This window comes from Protomyctophum parallelum (assembly GCF_964188405.1).
Source record: "Protomyctophum parallelum genome assembly, chromosome: 7".
Taxonomy (NCBI): domain Eukaryota; kingdom Metazoa; phylum Chordata; class Actinopteri; order Myctophiformes; family Myctophidae; genus Protomyctophum; species Protomyctophum parallelum.
Genome location: NC_139705.1, coordinates 40753232 through 40772816, shown reverse-complemented (window position 1 = coordinate 40772816; position 19585 = coordinate 40753232). Strand labels below are relative to the sequence as shown.

General features: G+C 39.2%; 1 protein-coding gene across 1 annotated transcript; it reads right to left on the bottom strand.

The window, feature by feature from the left end:
• Window positions 1-6222: 6222 nt before the first annotated feature.
• Window positions 6223-19430, bottom strand: dnajc11a (DnaJ (Hsp40) homolog, subfamily C, member 11a). The gene is made up of 16 exons (XM_083768967.1): window positions 19352-19430; window positions 17336-17465; window positions 16987-17060; window positions 16420-16521; window positions 15795-15923; window positions 14644-14766; window positions 14205-14278; window positions 13787-13976; window positions 13610-13695; window positions 13283-13399; window positions 10572-10727; window positions 10341-10410; window positions 9207-9264; window positions 7549-7691; window positions 7329-7458; window positions 6223-6824 (listed from the first exon to the last, which is right to left on the bottom strand). Exons 1-16 carry the CDS (start codon window positions 19421-19423, stop codon window positions 6799-6801), a joined length of 1680 nt encoding a protein of 559 aa, XP_083625093.1. The 5' UTR covers window positions 19424-19430; the 3' UTR covers window positions 6223-6798.
• Between the last annotated feature and the right edge of the window lie 155 nt (window positions 19431-19585).

Sequence of the window (19585 nt, the reverse complement as noted above, 5' to 3'; positions counted from 1 at the left end):
GTATTTATAACATACCCATAGATAAACCGTGTGATTAAATGAGCAGCATTCTAAGATTCAATCTTATGTCAGAGCTTTCAACAACGAAGATGACAAGGGGGCGCTTTTATTTAATTGATTGAATGGATAAAACAAGAATGAGAACACAGGTCTTCAAAGTGGGGTCAATGCGAGGAGTATAGTTTACTTAAAGGGGAATACCACTCATTTTCGACATTTTACTGTCATTAATATAGAGGTGTTGTGTGGAAATAATTAAAAGAAAGTCCATCTGTTCTGTGTTTCCTAGAACAATCATTAACAAAATAATCATTAACCTGGTGAAACACATCTTGATGACATCATCAAGATGTGATTCACCATGTTAATGATTTTTTTTCAGACCTCCAGTTCTAGGAAACACAGAATGGGGGGGACTTTTTATTATTTCCATATAGGTATATTAATGACATAGAAAAATGTTGAAAATGAGTGGAATGCCCCTTTAACTCAACTATTCAATTCACTTTAAAAGAAAACATGTAGGCCTACATTTCATGTATTTTGATATTAGAAATTATAACTGATCTCACAGATGCAGTGTATTATACAATTGGCCTATGCAATTTAGGCATCTATAGCAGACAGACACTCTTATCCAGAGTGAGCTAAAAAATGCTCAAGTTGTCTATTGAAATAACAATCTGCACATTTAAACTATATGACACCAGTTAATAAACAATGAATTAATATGTTTAAATAACATGCTGCTATCTAAATGACATTACATTCCTATATTCTGGTCAAGAAAACAAACTACTATAGAGAGTGAGTACCAAGATATTGAAGATATGCATGGCAATATATTGTTCCTTAAAAATGTAAATAAAATCAAATATGAAATATTTGATTTGAATGCAGAGGTAACCCACGGTTCTGATTACCTCTGCATGGTAGCCATATCTTGGTCAATCGCAGATTTCATATTTTTATTGAAGGGATAGCCCCTTCAGATGCAGCATCCCATTTTCAAGGGGGACCCATAAGTCAAATCAGTGCTATTGAACACCTTTTACATCTGTATGTTGTTTCTAAAATATTGAACCAATGAAAAGTAGTAAAAAGCGCTCTGGACAAAACCGCTTAACTACATTGGACCCTCAAACTGTCTGCTAAAACAGCGAACTCCACCACCTCTCCCCCTCTCATGGAAGTAATTGACGATAATAAAGTCACAACACCAACTTTGATGAGGCAGTATTGCTTTTCTTCATTTGTTGAAAAAATACATTTTTCATTTCCTGAAAAATGACCATTTTGGAGTTAAGTGGTTTCTTCCCGACAGCAATACTGTAAATTAAATGTAACAAAATACTGAGGGTTAATGTTATTACAAATGATTTGCATTGTGTATTTGCATGATTTTATATTGTTTCTTTACACAAATACATTGCTTGATTATATAATAGTTTGTCCAAGTTTCCATAATACAATACCTCCTGCTAGAATTGTAGTCCTTGATTTGTTGGCAAATGTTAGTCCTTGATTTGTTGGCAAATGTTTGAATTATAAAACATTGATTAAATGTTGTGACCTTTCCATTCTTAAAATGATTAATTCTCAGTTTTTTTTTTTTTTTTAAGATGGTAGCACTAATGGTAATATTTGGATGACTTTAAACCACCAAAATGTACTTGTACAGTAGTCTACTGTACCAAACTAGATAGTTCATATTACAGTCTCGACTCCTTCCTTCCACTGCAATTGTGGTTCCATGCAGAAGGACCATAAACTGTATCCATAGTCATCTCCATAGCATCCTAGTAGTGTGGTTCCATGCAGAAGGACCATGAACTGTATCCATAGTCATCTCCATAGCATCCTAGTAGTGTGGTTCCATGCAGAAGGACCATAAACTGTATCCATAGTCATCTCCATAGCATCCTAGTAGTGTGGTTCCATGCAGAAGGACCATAAATTGTATCCATAGTCATCTCCATAGCATCCTAGTAGTGTGGTTCCATGCAGAAGGACCATAAACTGTATCCATTGTCATCTCCATAGCATCCTAGTAGTGTGGTTCCATGCAGAAGGACCATAAATTGTATCCATAGTCATCTCCATAGCATCCTAGTAGTGTGGTTCCATGCAGAAGGACCATAAACTGTATCCATAGTCATCTCCATAGCATCCTAGTAGTGTGGTTCCATGCAGAAGGACCATAAACTGTATCCATAGTCATCTCCATAGCATACTAGTAGTGTGGTTCCATGCAGAAGGACCATAAATTGTATCCATAGTCATCTCCATAGCATCCTAGTAGTGTGGTTCCATGCAGAAGGACCATAAACTGTATCCATTGTCATCTCCATAGCATCCTAGTAGTGTGGTTCCATGCAGAAGGACCATGAACTGTATCCATAGTCATCTCCATTGCATCCTAGTAGTGCATCAAGTGCTTTAATTCAGAACTATAGAGTCTGACCGATGTTTGAGACCAATGTTGATCCTAATAGTTTTTCCCCTAGACCACTGAAATACAGATATTTTGAAATAAAAAAGGGCAAAATCTTGGAATGTATTTGAAAAGCATTTATTTGAGAACTAACGTATTTAATAACAAACAAAAAAAGTTGTGATTATTTACAACTGAATTTCATTTTATTGGTCCAACGGGATGCAATGTGTTGTGAAATTGTAGATTGGCTTTTTAGTTCTAATTTTTGGAAATGTTTTAAACTTATCTCGGTCTATTCAGAATGTATTGAAAACTTAATTTAACTTATGTGGATTATTATATCAATAATCTATATTAAACAGACAATTTTGTCTGGCATTGTGAGGCTGTTTTGACTTACTGTGGTGAATTTGATGACACTCATGAGCGACAGCGGCCCACACAGAGCAGTCAGTCACTCTAATTTCCTCAGATGTCCCTCTCTCTCACATCAGTGCATTCCTTCAGGGTTAACTATGAAACTACTTCTCAAACTCTTCAGAGTACATAGATTATTTCCAACCGCAGCAGGTGCACAATGAAAGCGCAAGCAATGGAAATGATTCAAGTGGAACAGGCTGCTCAGCAGCTGGACAATGTGAGTTGTAGACCTGCATTAATGACCCGCCCGGCAGCTCTCTTCCTCTGGTGATGCTGAAGGAGATCTTCATGAATCTTCCTCCTCATCGGGTGTTTGTCTGCCAGTTTGAATGTCAAGAATGAAAATAAGTGTCTGTTTCTCAGTCCTTTAGAGAGGGAGGTGCCGAAGAGAGCTACAGTAGGCCTACATCAGTAATGTGAAACAAAATTTAGATTGAAGGTTTTACTTTTGCAAAAGTCAGATCAGATGCAGCCTTCTGAAGAGGGGATGGTAGATAATAGTTCAGATATAATGACCAAAATTACCACCAATTAATTTCCAAATATACATAGTGTGATCGAGTTGATCATTCAGAAAAACGGTGGCAATACATAAAACGTAAAATTCTGTAATTGAAATTGACCTGCAGAAAGTTATTACATAGCCTACATTATAGTCACAGTTTTCTAGATACAAGGTGAGTCAACTATATGAGTCATGTTGTCCCTACTCCCTAAAGTGTGTTTAGCCCACACAATACCACACACTGTCACAATGCCACTTATGGGTCCCCCAATATACTGTACAGTAGGTATCCATGTTTACCTTCTGTGCTATTACTGTTGCTGTCGGGAGGAAACCACCTAACTCCATTTTTTGATTATTTTCTTTTTTTTGCATAAATCAGTGCTATTGAACACCGTTTACATCTGTATGTTGTTTCGAAAATATTGAACCAATGAAAAGTAGTAAAAAGCGCTCCGGACAAAACCTCTTAACTCCATTGGACCCTCAAACTGTCTGCTAAAACAGCGAACTCCACCACCTCTCCCCCTCTCGTGGAAGTAGTAAGAAAATGTAATCTCAGAAAATATCAATGGCTTTTTGTATTAGGAGTTTAGTTTATACATATTTGTCTCAGAGTAGTCTCTCAAGACAGACTGTTGCCTCGCATCAACAGGGGAGGCCAATCGTGGATTCTCAAGATTGGTCTCAGAGTAGTTTTCTGAAAAAATATCTAGAATGTAAATTATTGGTACTGAAATATTACAAGCCATGACTTGGAAAGACAAAATCTTAAAAACATTGATTTTAGAGAAATTATGGGAACAACTCAATTGTCAATGAAGAGAGGAGAGTCCGCACACAGATTTGCTCCAAGGTGTTTGCTTTTTTATTCAGAACACCATAAATAATTCACAACGTTTCGGCCGTGAACGGCCTTCATCAGGTGATAATCGGCAGTATATGTGACAACTCCCTTTTAAACCCAGTCGTCACATCATGTGACTGATGACGACTGCATGGGCAGGTGATTCACTAACACCAATAAGTGACATGACAACAATTATAACAATATATATGAACATGAATGACCACCACATCAAGTAAGATTACAATAAGACAACAGTTTCAATATAACTTGCTGGTATTTGCTTGTTACAGACTGTTTTAGTATTTTTAAATACATTTTTTAAATTATTTTATATATTAGAGATTTTGCATTTTTTAGTTTGTTTTTAAGATTTAAGATTTAAAAAGCTTTTGGTACCAAAAGTAGTTTACAGTTTGGGCAATCTGCTCCAAAATAGTATTAGTCAGTCAGAACAATATCAAAGGGAACAGGTAAGAGACACATGAAGGCTAACATTCAAGATCAATGGTTCTCTGGACATTGGCCAGTAAAACCATCAAGAACTATCACATGTTCAACTACAAACGTTATATACATGTTGACCTGCCCGTGTGGCCTCTCATACGTGGGACAAACTAGTAGAGCCCTAAAAACACGTATTAGTGAACATAGATCCAACATCAGAAACACCAATCCCAAAAGCCCAGTAGCCCAACACTTTAATAAAATGGGCCATGCCGTGGCATCGCTCCGATATGTGGGCATAGAGAGGGTGCAGCTACCCCGGAGAGGTGGAGATATCCATAACCTCCTCTTAAGAAGGGAGGCATATTGGACCTACACCCTCCGCACACTACAACCCCATGGACTAAATGAGGACTATGAGTTATCTGCTTTCCTGTAAATAGTGAGCAAGGACTAAGCTATCAGATTCCCCTGTGTGAACTGAACTACATGCTGACTCTTTATTCTCTTTGATATTTATATATATTTATGATTATTCTTTTTGATATTTATATTTATATTTATTCTGGTCTTATGAAGTATACTTTCTCGATATTTGTTGTTCACTTTAAAGCAAAGTAAATTAAATTAATCTTGATGGTTTTACTGGCCAATGTCCAGAGAACCATTGATCTTGAATGTTAGCCTTCATGTGTCTCTTACCTGTTCCCTTTGATATTGTTCTGACTGACTAATACTATTTTGGAGCAGATTGCCCAAACTGTAAACTACTTTTGGTACCAAAAGCTTTTTAAATCTTAAATCTTAAAAACAAACAAAAAAATGCAAAATCTCTAATATATAAAATAATTAAAAAAATGTATTTAAAAATACTAAAACAGTCTGTAACAAGCAAATACCAGCAAGTTATATTGAAACTGTTGTCTTATTGTAATCATACTTGATGTGGTGGTCATTCATGTTCATATATATTGTTATAATTGTTGTCATGTCACTTATTGGTGTTAGTGAATCACCTGCCCATGCAGTCGTCATCAGTCACATGATGTGACGACTGGGTTTAAAAGGGAGTTGTCACATATACTGCCGATTATCACCTGATGAAGGCCGTTCACGGCCGAAATGTTGTGAATTATTTATGGTGTTCTGAATAAAAAAGCAAACACCTTGGAGCAAATCTGTGTGCGGACTCTCCTCTCTTCATTGTACTTACCTTAGTCCAGCACCAGACAAGAACTGGATGTGCGCTAGCCACCTACCTTTTTTAACAACTCAATTGTGCCTTTCCAGCCTGAATTCTATAAACAAACTGTGTGTGTGTGTGTGTGTGTGTAGATATGTTTGTAGAATCAGGCTGTATTTGGGTTTGAGGGCATTAATGAAGATGAGTTTGGGGTAGGCTCGGGGCTTTATCATTGTTCATTTTTACAGGTTATGCCAATGATAAGCTTCCGTAACAACCAATCACGTGCTCCCTTACATTCATAAGCTTCCCGTTTTGTGATCCTAATTTGGTATCCTTCTGATTTAGTGGTTCTTGCAAAGGCACAAATAAAAACAAACCAATTTGGAAGAATGATGTTTAATAATATGGCAAATATACAGAGGTGCATTCATCATGATTCATGTCTTCAATCACATAGGCACTGCAGTGTGTACAACAGAACTTAACCATACATTACAAGCCATATCAAAAATAAATGGGTACTGGGGAGAATAAAAGACCCATGGAATAACAGTTATTTATTTTGGTGACATGAACCCTAGCGCCCCTATTCTGGGGCAAACATTCGGAGAAAATAGATATACAAGCTCAGCGATTATGGGCTGGTAGATTGGCTTTTTCAGCAAAGATATTTGATGTAAAGAGGGAAAAAGGAACGGACCCCTTTGGGGACATCCGCCAACTTACGTATATAGGGTTCAATAAGCTAAAGAGGGCAACATCGTTGTACAATGATCATTCAATCACAAACAACCCAGTATGTTTCGTCTCTAGACAAGACAAAATGAAACAAATAATGCATGTCGTCTTGAGAACAAGGACTCCAGTCCATGCTGTGTCTAAAATAAGAGTTGATCCATTTTGTGTCAAACAAACAGTCCGTCAGCACCGTGTCTGTTTGTTCAGTGGAGGAGCTCTTAAGTGTCTGCGTCAATCCTGTGAGCTGTACGATGGGAGCAGTTAGAGATATCAGTTAGTACAAGGCTAAAGCCCCTATATACTACAATTGATGTGTAATTTAGCTGGACACGATGGCGTAATTTAGGATGGACAGCTGCGTTTCAAACTGGAGGGAGAATTGGATACACACAAATCCATCCATCTACTAGAGCACCATTTTAATCCTGTTGTCAATAAGACTTGGAACATAATAAACAACAACAATCCTGTCCTGAATGTTGCAACCTTTGTGAACGACCCATTTATAACCGTTGCCCTGGGAAACAGCATTGAAAAAACCTTAGAGAAACGGCTCTTAATTAGCTAAGCCAACAAGAAACGGTTTTCACATGTCTCCTGGCAACAATAGAATCGTTTGACTCTATAGGGCAGGTCGGACACGCCAGTGGGTACGTTTTTCTGGATAAGTCTCAATCAAAATTGCTATCCAGCTTCTGTATGTCACTACACACCATTACACTGACTGCACACCATGTGTGCGACTTACATTGCTTAGGTATCCTGAGTGGTTCTATGTCGCCTGACAGGACTTGATGCATGACTCCACGGAACTGGTACAGCACCTTTAGACTCTTCTCCTCGCCAACACAGGGGTCATAGAACCCAGGGAGTCCCGACTACAAAGACAAGGTGAGGTCAGACACCAGCAGCACAATGAAAGAAGCACATACTGTACTGACGCAGATAAGGGTGTAGTGTGAACATACCTTTGTAGCCTCTGTGAGGATGAGTTTGGAGTCTTTGACCAGACACTGCAGTGGCACGGTCACGTCGATGACCCTGGCCCGCTCGTGTTTCCTGCTGTTGTCTGTCACAAACTTGCCGTACCAAGCATTGAGGATGATCAGACCTAACCCAGGAAAACAAGGAATGCTGTAGATTCAATCATCATGTTACACATACACACGCTGGGGAAATCTCCACACAATACAATGAAAAAGTAGCTTGGTGACAAAAACAGTCAATTAAAATGGTATTCCATTGATTATAGAAGGCTCTTTGATCATGTCATATTATATGTTAACCACATGAATCCTAGCATCCCTATTCTGTGGCGGAAATTCGCTCATGTGTTTCAGACAAAATTTGAACTGGAACGCTGCAAGCTGATAAATTACATTAATGGGGTTCTATCTCCTGATTAGATAAAATTGGCAGTGTATTTTCTGTTCACTCAAGAGCTGGAGAGGTTGGGAGACCCCTTTTACTGAATAAACACTCTATAGTGGTGATTGCAATATAGAGCTGAATATAGACTTAACTTTTTAACAAAAAACTTTTTGTTCTGTATTAAAATGAAGTTGAGCAGGTGTGTATCATTATACATCGTTAACAGCGGCATGACAAGTCCCATCATCTCTGGGAACCTATTAAATCCAGTCAAAGTGACATGGAGGACAGGTGGTATAAGCTAATTATCAGTAGTTACACAACCTCAGGTGAAAATGATGCTGTCAGGAGAGAGCTTTTTGATAACACACAGCCGCTCCAAAAGCTATTTTCACCACTCTGTGAAATTAAAAATGCTTTCAATGATCTCAGTAGTCATATGGGGTTACAGACAGTTACAAACATAACTCTTGTCACAGCATAATCTGCCAGAGTCCACAGAGCCATTGACACCTACTGTGTCAATGGAGCCCAGAATGCACTTTCAACCCGGCATCTGCATTTTGGGACTGTTCATTATAGGCAAACATTTTACAACTTTTCAACCGATTTCACTACTATTTTAATGACGATTATTAAATCACGACTATTAGCAGTGATACTTATATAGAGAAAAATGTTATAATTTTCTTAATGCCTTGGTTTCTCATTGTTTTTATGGGTATATGCTGTATCTCTCTGTCAGCCCCAAGGGATCTGGAGATGGTTTGCACAATGGTCTGGTTATCTCAACTTTGTAATGGTGGTGACTGGGGAGGAGAGTATGCAACAGCTGACCAAATTAATTGACTAGCAAGTTTTACCATTACATCATTGTGAAAGATTAAATCATAATTTCTTATTGAAAGTTGTTTTCAGTAGTGATTAGCAACTTTATAAATATACAGAAATCAGTGTGTTAACTGGTTGAAATAGGATCTCCCTCCCTTCCCCCTCACTCAATGCTGGGTCAGGTATTCATTTGTGTGCTAAAGGTATGACGTTTAGACCTGTTTCACTATGCAATGTAACTAATCAGGGGAGTGTATCCAATAACATTGCATCATCCATTTTAATCTACAGAGCAACTATAGATATTTCACCAATATTTAGAGTTACATCATGTACCCACTTTAATAATAGAGAAACAAAAACAATACAGTTTTCCAGGAGGAAGCCATTTCCCTGCATGTCTGGTCAAACATAGTGATCTTACCCATTCTAGACTCCTCTGCTTCAATAATCCTGCGTACGGACTCCTGCATCAGTAAAACCTGCACAGAGAAAATAAACAATAGCTTAAATAAATATACAAAGAAATTACGGACACATTTAAAAAATAAATAGAAGAAATAGCTGATCTACAAGCTTTTGTGACATGATGTAAATTAATAGATCAGCTATTTTTTGAAAATATTTTAACATGGAAACAATTATGCAAAATGATATAATGTAACTTAAGTAATATATAATAATTATTACAAATGTGATTATGTAATAATTGTGACAGCCCCCCCCCCCCCCCCCCCTCTCTTTCATTAGCAGGCAACAGTGCAACACGTGCAGCACTATCTCTCTCTCTGTTTCTGGCACAACAGCGCCCCTACTGGTACTAATAGTCATACTGGTGCTCATTAACGTCACATAGGTGAACCAACACATGAACACGGACATTGCTGTTCCTTGGAGTGGTTGCACCACTCAAAAACTAGTGTTATACTTCTGACTCATCCGTTATATTGTTCCCTACCGTTAAATGTATCTTAGTCTTATCCTTACCGAGGTGCTGCTATGACAACTGATGACATCCCCTGGGGATCAATAAAAAGGTCTATTCATCTAACTTCAATGATCATCTGAATGTGACTTATGGTCTGCTGAGGAGGATGAGACCTTTCTGACGTCTCTCTAATTGGCTGCTGCAGATTGGCCTTTCAAGCATGGAGGAAATTGAAACAGGTACGGTATGTGCATTTCACACTGATACGTGCATACTTGATGCTGAACTGTAGCTTCCTCCATTGTAGTAGTTACATTCAATACAAATTCACATGTAGTATCTACAGTATGTTTTTGGCATGTAGCTTATTTAAATACATGAATGCATTTACTCTTTGTATATTAAATTGTGACTCATTGCTAGTAAAGATTGTGATCCTCACTGCAGCCACGCTTTCCTACTATACTGTGTCAGACTGGCTTAGTCCAGTCCATATCTCAATACATTTGTTGGCACCATTTGCGTTAATTATCTCTCAATAGTCAGTCACACACGCACACACAGGATTTAATGTAAGTTCTGATGCAACACTCGAGACTCCCGGTTAAATGAGGTCCTTAGTAGACTCACAGCCGACTCTGCCTCTTGTTTCTTCCTGGCAATGTCCGTGGATGAACTCTCCCGCTGTTTCTCCAAGTCTCTAGTGAGAGAGAAAGAATAAAATCCAACATAAAAGGGCAGAATTAAAAAAGGGTCTTTCAAGATAACTCTGGTACAATAACATGCATAGAGCTAATTCCATTAGCTTTTAAATAACCCGATTTCTGAAATTAAACCGTTACATAAGGGAATCTTCCTTACTCTTCCTTTTGGGCACGCACGTAGGGCCGGATAACGAGCCTCTGAATGGCGAGGTAGAAGACCAGCGGTCCCACCGTGGCATAAAACACAGCACTGGGCAGCAGCTGGTCCGTCAGGTGGATGGGGAAGAAATATGTCTGACTGGCTCTGTTTAATCTGCAGACAGGGAGGCAGGCTTCCTTCAGGTTTCTACACAATTTACTCACAAATTAAATAAATTCAACACAAATCCAGAAACTGACAAAACACACACACACGTTTTTTGGACGATTCTATAAATCAGTAGTTCTCAAACTTTTGTGCCAAGGATAATGACAATGATATGTATTGGGCCACGGACCACCACCTGAAAATGTTTTGCCAGGGACGAGAGAACACCTTCAACATTTTTTTATAATGTTCAAAAATAGCACTGTTTTTCTGAAAAACGCTATGCTATTATAGCTAAAATCTAGACAGATGCTTTCCTGGTTTTACTGGGTTAAATGCTTTACATAGCAAACACGATGATGAAATAAAATAGTGCGCTGCCGCTATCTGTCCCTTCTCCTTCTGCTTTTTGTTTTTCAATTAATTTGATTTATTGTTTATTATTGTCAAAGACAGCGCACAATTAAAAGTAATTGCACCAGAGTAAGCTACAGTAGCATCTCATTTGCATCCGTTGTGCCTGGGACAAAAACAGAAACAGAAACAACCACAAAACATCATTACAATAAGTAACAGTCCAACAGAATCAACATGACAAATGTAATTAAAAAGAAAGGCAATCATTGATGGCGACACATTTGTGCTGACTTTAGCCAAAGCTTGAAGCTGGTTTTAAACTCTTCAATGTTTGTGGATATTGAATTCCATTGCACAATTTTAACCGAGCAAGCAGACTGACCAGAGGCTGTCTTTCTGCACTGTGGTGCCCAGACAGCCCTAGTAAGTGCTCAAGGCCAATGGCACTGCCACTGTCTGCCAGGATAGACAGCATCTAAGACAAAAAGTTTGAAAGACTGACAAAAAACTTTTGGTGCCCAAGGCACACCAAAGGCATGTCAACATCTGTGTTATCACTTTGTAAATGTTGTAAATGTTTATTTTTTTCTTTAACATTACTAACATTTAACCACTTTCTTTTCTTTTTTGCAATTTTCCATTTTGGGGATTTTGATTGATCAGGCATACATCAAAGTAAAACATTGAGAAAGTAGAATTTTGACAGGAGGATGTAAATTATTATTTATTAAGTCCTTTGTTTGTAAAGTGGCTACACAGGCTTTATTGTAGTTACATTTCAGCAGATGTTCAAACGTACCGTGCTACATGAAACATACAGTCATACATAATCTATTGTCTGTGGTTCTCAAAAAGGACCACCAAATTGATATGTATTTGGTCGGGGAACCCCATCTGAAAATATGTTGCACCAGGGACCCCCAGAAGAGAAGATTTGTGTAAAAAAATCAAATTATTAAAAAAATTAATTGATGTAGAGTTTGTACACGCTCGCAGTGCGGTACGAAGTATGTGTATATTTTGGCTATTCAATAGCAGATATACTGTACATGCTCATAACGCGTCACTTCGTGCCTCGATATGAGCTTGTAGATTTGCCATATTTGAATAGCCAACATAATGGATAAAGTGGTTAAAATGATTGTGACGCTATGTTAACTACTTTTGCTGGGCACCCCCAGGGACCCCACTTTGAGAACCAATGGTTTATGGATTTGTACTTTTAGGATGGATTTAAACATTTCCAGCATTTTCTGCTTCATTTGACAGTTACAGTGAGTAGAGAGAAAGCAAAGGCAGGCGAGTAGGTGACATGCAGAAAAGGGCCTCGGGTGACAGGACTGGGAGAACAACAAACTTGGATTTACTTCTTCATTTTTTCACCCGGTGCCAATTGCCTGAGTAGTAATCCTGGGCGCTACTCTTTCTCTGCCGACCTGTGGAGAGCCCCGAACTGAGCTCATGCTTCCTTCAATGCATGAGGAGTGAATTCTTAAATTGCTTAGGACTCCTATAAATGCTCAGGGGGAGGAGTGGGTATTACCATGATTACATGCACAATGTCTGATTTTCAACAGATGAAAATCTGGCAATGAAATCAAAGTGCACAAAAACGCTGAGAATGTTCAGAATATTCAAACGGTAACACAATATAAAAAAGCTCTCTGACGTGCTCCAGATAGAGATATCTAAAACCACAACCACTCACAATATCGTTTCTCCAATTTCATCCAATTTCACTCTAAAGCCCCGATTCATACTTCTTTGCACGACGGCATGGCGCACCAAAGCATAAATTAGGTTTAACATTTGGACCAATATATTCGAAAAGCATTTCTGAATGTGAATCAGACATGTTAAAAAATAAAAAAACAACACTGGGTCTGAACCAAGGACACTTAGGTGCTAAAGCACAATTAGACATAGAAAGGGTCGGCTCTGGCGCGAATCCTCTCAAGTGAGGGCAAGCATCTGCCAAGGAACGTAATGAAAGGAAGGGACGTGAGTCACGTGACTGGACGCCGCCATGACACTCATGTCCATATAATCTATGGGCGCAATTCCACCCTACGTTCGATACAGGTCGCTCCAATAAATTGCAGCGGCAAAGGAGGTGTCTACCTTTCTATGTCTATGCTAAAGCATTCTAAACAAAAAAACTAAACCAGACCCATGAGATGTGCTTACTTGAGATATGTGCTTACTTGATTTTGAGAGAGACCCCTTGCGGCACTCCGACACTGATGGTGGCCCCAAGGATGCTGTGTCGACTGATCTTGGTTTCAGCACCATACTCCACTACAGTCCCAAAGAAGCCTGATCTGCAACACAGAGACACAGTATCTGCACCTTTAACACATTAATACCCATTCTACAAATTATTTCTAATTCAGTATTGTTCTCAAACGTTTTTTGTGCCAAGCACTGCGGAACCCCATCTGAAAATGTTTTGTGCCAAGCAGAACCCCAGAAGAGAAGATTTGTGTTAAAAAAGAAATCCCAAATTAGTTATACGATTTAGGAACACATACTTTATAGATCCTTTGATCTTGGTTTGGTCATCATCCTGGAACTTGTACTGGTAACTCATCATCAGGAACGTGTGAGGTATGCCGAGCTGCACAGACCAAAGAGCAGTAGTTAGCTGAACAGTGTTTTCTGTCCTCATTATTAACATAAAACATGTGACGTCTTGTTGCCGCGCTGACCTGTGCGGCGAAGGTAAAGTGTGTGCGCTTGGTGTCCCTGACGACGCTAGTGTTCATAGAGGACTGGATGCCCCAGCGCCATTGCAGGTAGCCCATGGTGTTCTTGTCTAGGTGACGGGCCAACACAGTGGTGACACCGGGACGCACCCCTCGGGATGAAAACTGGAGACCACACTGTGCGGTCAGGAAGCTGGTGATGGGTGGGGCACAAATCAAAATGTTAAAGATGGAGTGCTGTGGTTTTTCTGTGGTTATAATATTCAAATGTGTCTTCCCTGTGTATTTTTGGCTTCTTCCTGAAAGCTGAAAGGCTTGCAGTCAAAGGGCCCATTTGAAATACACCACATTAGTAACATCATAACCCTAAATCATCACAATATGAATATATACACACATCTTTCCTCTCTTCTATACGTACCAGCGTGGAGTCAGATTTCGGAATATCTTCAACCCCAAGAGAGGTCCATGAGTATCTCCGGCACCAAGCTCAAGCTGTTTTAAAATGAACCACAGAGCACCAGAGAATAAAGGTCACATTTCATTTGTGTGTGGAATAGAGAAAGCAAGAGGGAGCAGACATGGAGCATTACAGTAGCGGTTTTCAAAGTGGGGTTTGGAGACTTCCAGGGTTCTTTGAGGCAGTACCAGGGGGTCCCCAGCTAAATTAATTAGTCTATTGTACATTTAGATTATATTAAAACTTTTAACATTGACTCCTGCATTACAGTACATATATCACAAAAACCTTTTCGTGTAAATCAGTGGTTCCCAAATGTTTTAGCTCAAGACCCAAAAGAAAAATTAGTCGTTTGCCGGGGATCCAAACTAATGAAGATAACAGATCTATTGGTACTGACCTCCCCCCAGCCCTTTGCCGAGGTGACTCTTCTTAAGGCCAAGTTAATGTTTCCACCTCCGTTTCCATTGTGAGTTGACAGAGAGCCAGAAAGAATGGCTGTGTCTTTTGTGGTGAGAGGAGCCTGAAACAGACAACGCACGCACAGTGTACAATTAGTCTCCATATTCTGTACAGGCCAGAGAGGTCTATCAACGTAACTGTTTTCAACCTGGTGTCCCTACCTTATAAGGCAGAACTTTTCAAAAATAGTGAAAATATCTACAAGCACACAACATATTGCACCGCAGTGTGTTTCGGGCTAGTTACACTATTTGACATTATGACATAAGTATATAGGGCTTAAATGATTCAATGATTTCCCTTACAATTAACAGAGTTGACATACTGCAGGGCCAGGTTTGCACACTCAGACCCATAGACTGTAAAAAATATGGACAAAGCGTTCCCCGGGTCTAACATGAACGTAAAATGAAGCCTGAAATCCCTTGCATTCTAATGCACTGTAAGTCGCCATCTTTCTAGATCCGTTTTGGTCCAGCTGGCCATTGGCTGGCCCAGACAACGAGGCGGGACTTCCCCCCTTCTTCTCCGTTGGTTTTTATTTTGACTCGAGTGGGAGGGGAATCCAGATCATAGACTGTAACGGTAGCCACGCCCCTCAGAACATACGCGACTTTATGGTCATTTATTTTATAAATGGGACCATAATTTTCCAAAAAGAATATTATGACATTAGAAATGAGACTTTAAACTAGTGACTGGAAGCAGAAAGTATTCATGACCATGTTTATTAAGGTAATACAGTCTAGGTGAAGTTGGGCCAAAATACATGGGCCTCTATGGAGCTATGGGGCTTTTTGGGTCCAGTCCAGCGCCACAACAGGCCATTATATGAACTACCGATTTCAAATGAGGCTTCACGAAATATCTGGCTGACTGCCCCCCTGCTCAGAGCAGACAAAATGTTATAATTAACTGATTCCTTGGCTCAAGCCCTTACTTCTAGACGGTGATATGGCATCTTCCTGTACCTCTATACAGTAGATTCTGATATGTGCATCGATCTTACCCCTATATTGTGTTATGTACACATCTATAGATTGTGATATGTGCATCTTACCTCTATAGATGGTGATATGTGCATCTTACCTCTATAGATTGTGATATGTGCATCTTGTTGATCTCAATGTGTGGGAGTCCACCGCCGGCCATTTCCTCAAAGTCTTCTTCATAGCGATCAAAGAGGTCTGTGGCATCAATACCCACACTGATCATTCCCTAGATTAGAAGACAGACACTTTCATTCATTATAACAGCAACAGGTTGACAGCTAACAGAAAATAAATCGATTTAATAGATTATAAAAATATAAACAATTTTGTTGAAATACAAATAGATGTTTTTACACTTTATAAGCTTGTACTGTAGATTGGCGCGATGGTGTTGCGCGTCATCATTGTACGACATAGTATAAACTAATCGATTTACTAGTAGTCATAAAAGTCTATAAAAAACACTTGAATGAATGATGAAAAGGTAATCGATCACTAAGAAATGTATCGACAGTTGCAGCCCAGGTTGAGGCTCGTCACAGCCACTAAGTTTTAGGTGATAAGGTGACCACCGTTTGGTTAGTAAAAACAGAGAGATGTGTTTGGGTGATTGGTGAGTCGCTTACCACCGCGGCGTGACATCATGTTGTAGTTTCCGGTGGTCACCTTAACGACTAAAACTGGAGTATGGATAAGCCTTAATAACGCCCCCGTCAACTCACCTTTGGATTGGTTCTTTGCTGAAGCCGCCGTTCCTCCCGCTCTCTCTGAAGACGCAAATACTCGTCTCGGATCTCTGCCGGCGTTCGTCTTCTCTCCACCACCTGGTGAAGCGCAACTGTGTTGTTTCAGACTCTCAATATAATAGTGTTGTAAAAATGTATCAATATTTGAGTGTCACCTATTTTGTAGCTTCATACTTATTATTTTGGTAATAATTAGGTTAATGGTCATGGTGTGTAAACATTTCCTATGCTATGACACAGAGTAGACACCATCAGAATAATAATAGGAGTATTTACAATTTGTGCATTTAGCAGACGATCTTATCCAGAGTGAATAACATGTGCTTCAAAGAAAGTATTTAAGGTAATAACCAACCAATTTAAGGTAATACCGTATAACCAACGGTATACTTGCATAATCTTATTCTTCTGACAAATGAGTTGTTCTCAACTCAATACCTTCAAATGGACCAATGGTAGTGACACAGATTTAACTGTATTAACATGTGCACAATGTTTACTTAAAAGGGGGAATCGAGTCATTACAGTATCCAACAGGTTTACCTCCCATCCTTCGACATCAAGTCCTCTCTTTCCATATATATCATAGATGGCCCTAGACTGTGGATCACTAAGAACTAGAGAGAAGAGAGACCATCATTAATGTCAGTAATAAATGCACAGATTGCAGACAAATGTTGACATAGATCTCAGTATATCCCATACAATTGTTGCATTTCTATAGCGTCTTTCTCCAGAGCTCTTTACAATGTATATCACGTTCACACACCGACGGCAGAAGGCACTATTTATCGTTTCACTTAGGGGCGGGTTCAGTGTCTTGCTCAAGGACACTTCGAAAGAATAGAACATGCATAGTTGCATACATACATGAAAGCTTTTTTTTTTTTACCTTCATAAGCTTGATGTACAAGATTAAATAATTGCTCTGCTTGAGTCTTCAGCTCAGGGTCGCGGTGTTTGTCCGGGTGGTAGAGCATACATAACCGTCTGTAAGCTGCCTTTAGCTCATCCTGTGTCGCCTAAAGCACAATCACAAAAACAGAAAACAACTTTTTAGGTGTTGTCAGTCAGGTGACTTTATGCTTCATGAATCCAACTGCATGACCTTTGCATATCCAATGAAAAATATAACGCACATCCTCTGTTATTTGGTGTTGAGCCAAACTGTAAGAACAGAAATTGTGGAACAAAGCGGGGGCTCGCAAACCCACTTTTGAATGCAAAACATATTTATTAGCGTCAAAACAGCTGTAAAGTTACTGTTACTGCGGTTTTGACGCTAATAAATATTTTTAGAGCATTCTTTACTGCTGATTTGTCGCCAATATATTTTTTGGAGCATTCAAAACTGACTTGCAAGCCCCCACTTTGTTCTACTTTGCATATCCAAGCCATAAGATTCCTCAGTGTAAATGTATGCATTTGTATCAGAGTGTACTATTAATGTAACCAAATGGGTCCATTTGGTTAAATCCATATAACGTTAAATGAACAGAGGATAATACAGCGCAGATAGGACATCAAAAGTTATTCGGACTAACAGCCATTTACGTTCTATACTGTACATTCCATACATGTATGCATTTATTTGATCACAAGCTTGAATTTGTAAAACTGGAGACAAATGTGACAACATTTTTGCCTGTCATACAGTATGTAGAGTAAAATCATCAGCAGCTTTTATAATATACACTGTCTCACTCATACAGCTGAAAGCTGCAACGTGTTACTTTTGTCTGACATGGGTCTCCTGCATAGGACGTATACAGTAATATACATTTAACGCAATGTTTTTCTTCCAACAACAGATGGAACACATGGCAGCCTGGCTAATTCTTCCATTTCCCCACATTTAAAAACATATATAAAGTTACAGCTTATTTATATAAGAGTACACAAGACTAAAATGATTTTATGTTTTGGTTTTTCAACATTGTAGGATGTAACAGCAATAACAAAAACAAAGAGACAACAAAGATTACATTGACAAATTGGCAGGTGTGAGGGACCACCATGTGATTAATTACCCCGCACCTGCGTGGCAGTGATGTGTGCACAAGTTGTATTGTGTTCACTGAAGGATGTTTGTGCTGTGTTTGCTGCTGTGAATGTCATCCCGTAAACATAGAATGTTGTCCGTGTGAATCTCGTGGGAAAAGTAGAGATGTTTTACTAAATATACACGTTTGTGTTTCTGCCACAACTTTCAAATGGATATTCTAAATCATGGCAAGCTGACGCCGAGTTGCAGAAATTCATTATTGGGTGAGTAAACACAAAATGCTACCCTGGCTACTCCTCGAAAAATGCATGGAATGTTCTGGCTATGTTTTGGAAAACGCAACGTATGGGCAAATATACATATAGTACCTTCCTTATAGGTCAGTACGCTTAATTTAGGGTTGCTCATGTGTATTTCTTAATTTGCACTGTCTGTCGAGTTTCTGAAAAAAAACGGTAAACTGAAAATGAAGAATGTATGCTGGATTTGACGTTATAGCCGCCTAGCTGCTATAATGAGCTCCAACACGTACTGAACCTGATGTTTCATAAGTTGCTCAAGTCGCGTTGGTGTAGAATCTGACATGATTTGTCTTTTATGATTTTCACATTTACTGTCCGTGCACCTCGAAATCTGTTCACAATTAACGGAGCCTTGGCGACGTTACTTTAGAGAGAACGTTAAAAACCAATACGTATTATTGGTATGTGATTGAAGTGGCATGATCATTGATCATAACCTCAGTCACACACAGAGAATCAATGTCGAGGGTCACCACATAAACGTGTCGCTAAACTTCTGCTCTTAAACAGCGATGAATCCGCACGAGCGACGTTCCAGAATGATCATCATATGAATGTGTATTCATAGTCATAAATGTCAATTGTCGGTGCACTGCATTACCTCTCTCCTGACGTTTAGTAGAGAATAATAATCATCATTATCAATCTCATCATCCTCCAAGGCGGGCGCCATGTTTACAACCTGTCATGTCTTTCTCTGCGGTTCATAAAGAGCTCTGTGGTGCATTGCCGCCCCCCTCTGGTCTGGAGTGCGTGTCGGTGGAGATACTGTATCACTTACCTAGGATAATAACTTTCTTACTAATGTGTGGACAGTGGTTTTCAAATTCTGTAG

Bases quoted from the DNA above. Each gene is read 5' to 3' on its own strand.
- dnajc11a (XM_083768967.1), bottom strand. From the start codon at position 19,423: ATGGCGCCCGCCTTGGAGGATGATGAGATTGATAATGATGATTATTAT. The intron at 14,767-15,794 runs GTAAGATGCACA...TGTCTGTTTCAG, and splicing joins ACATATCACAATCTATAGAG to GCTCCTCTCACCACAAAAGA. The intron at 7,459-7,548 runs GTATGTTCACAC...TTGTCTTTGTAG, and splicing joins TCCTCACAGAGGCTACAAAG to TCGGGACTCCCTGGGTTCTA.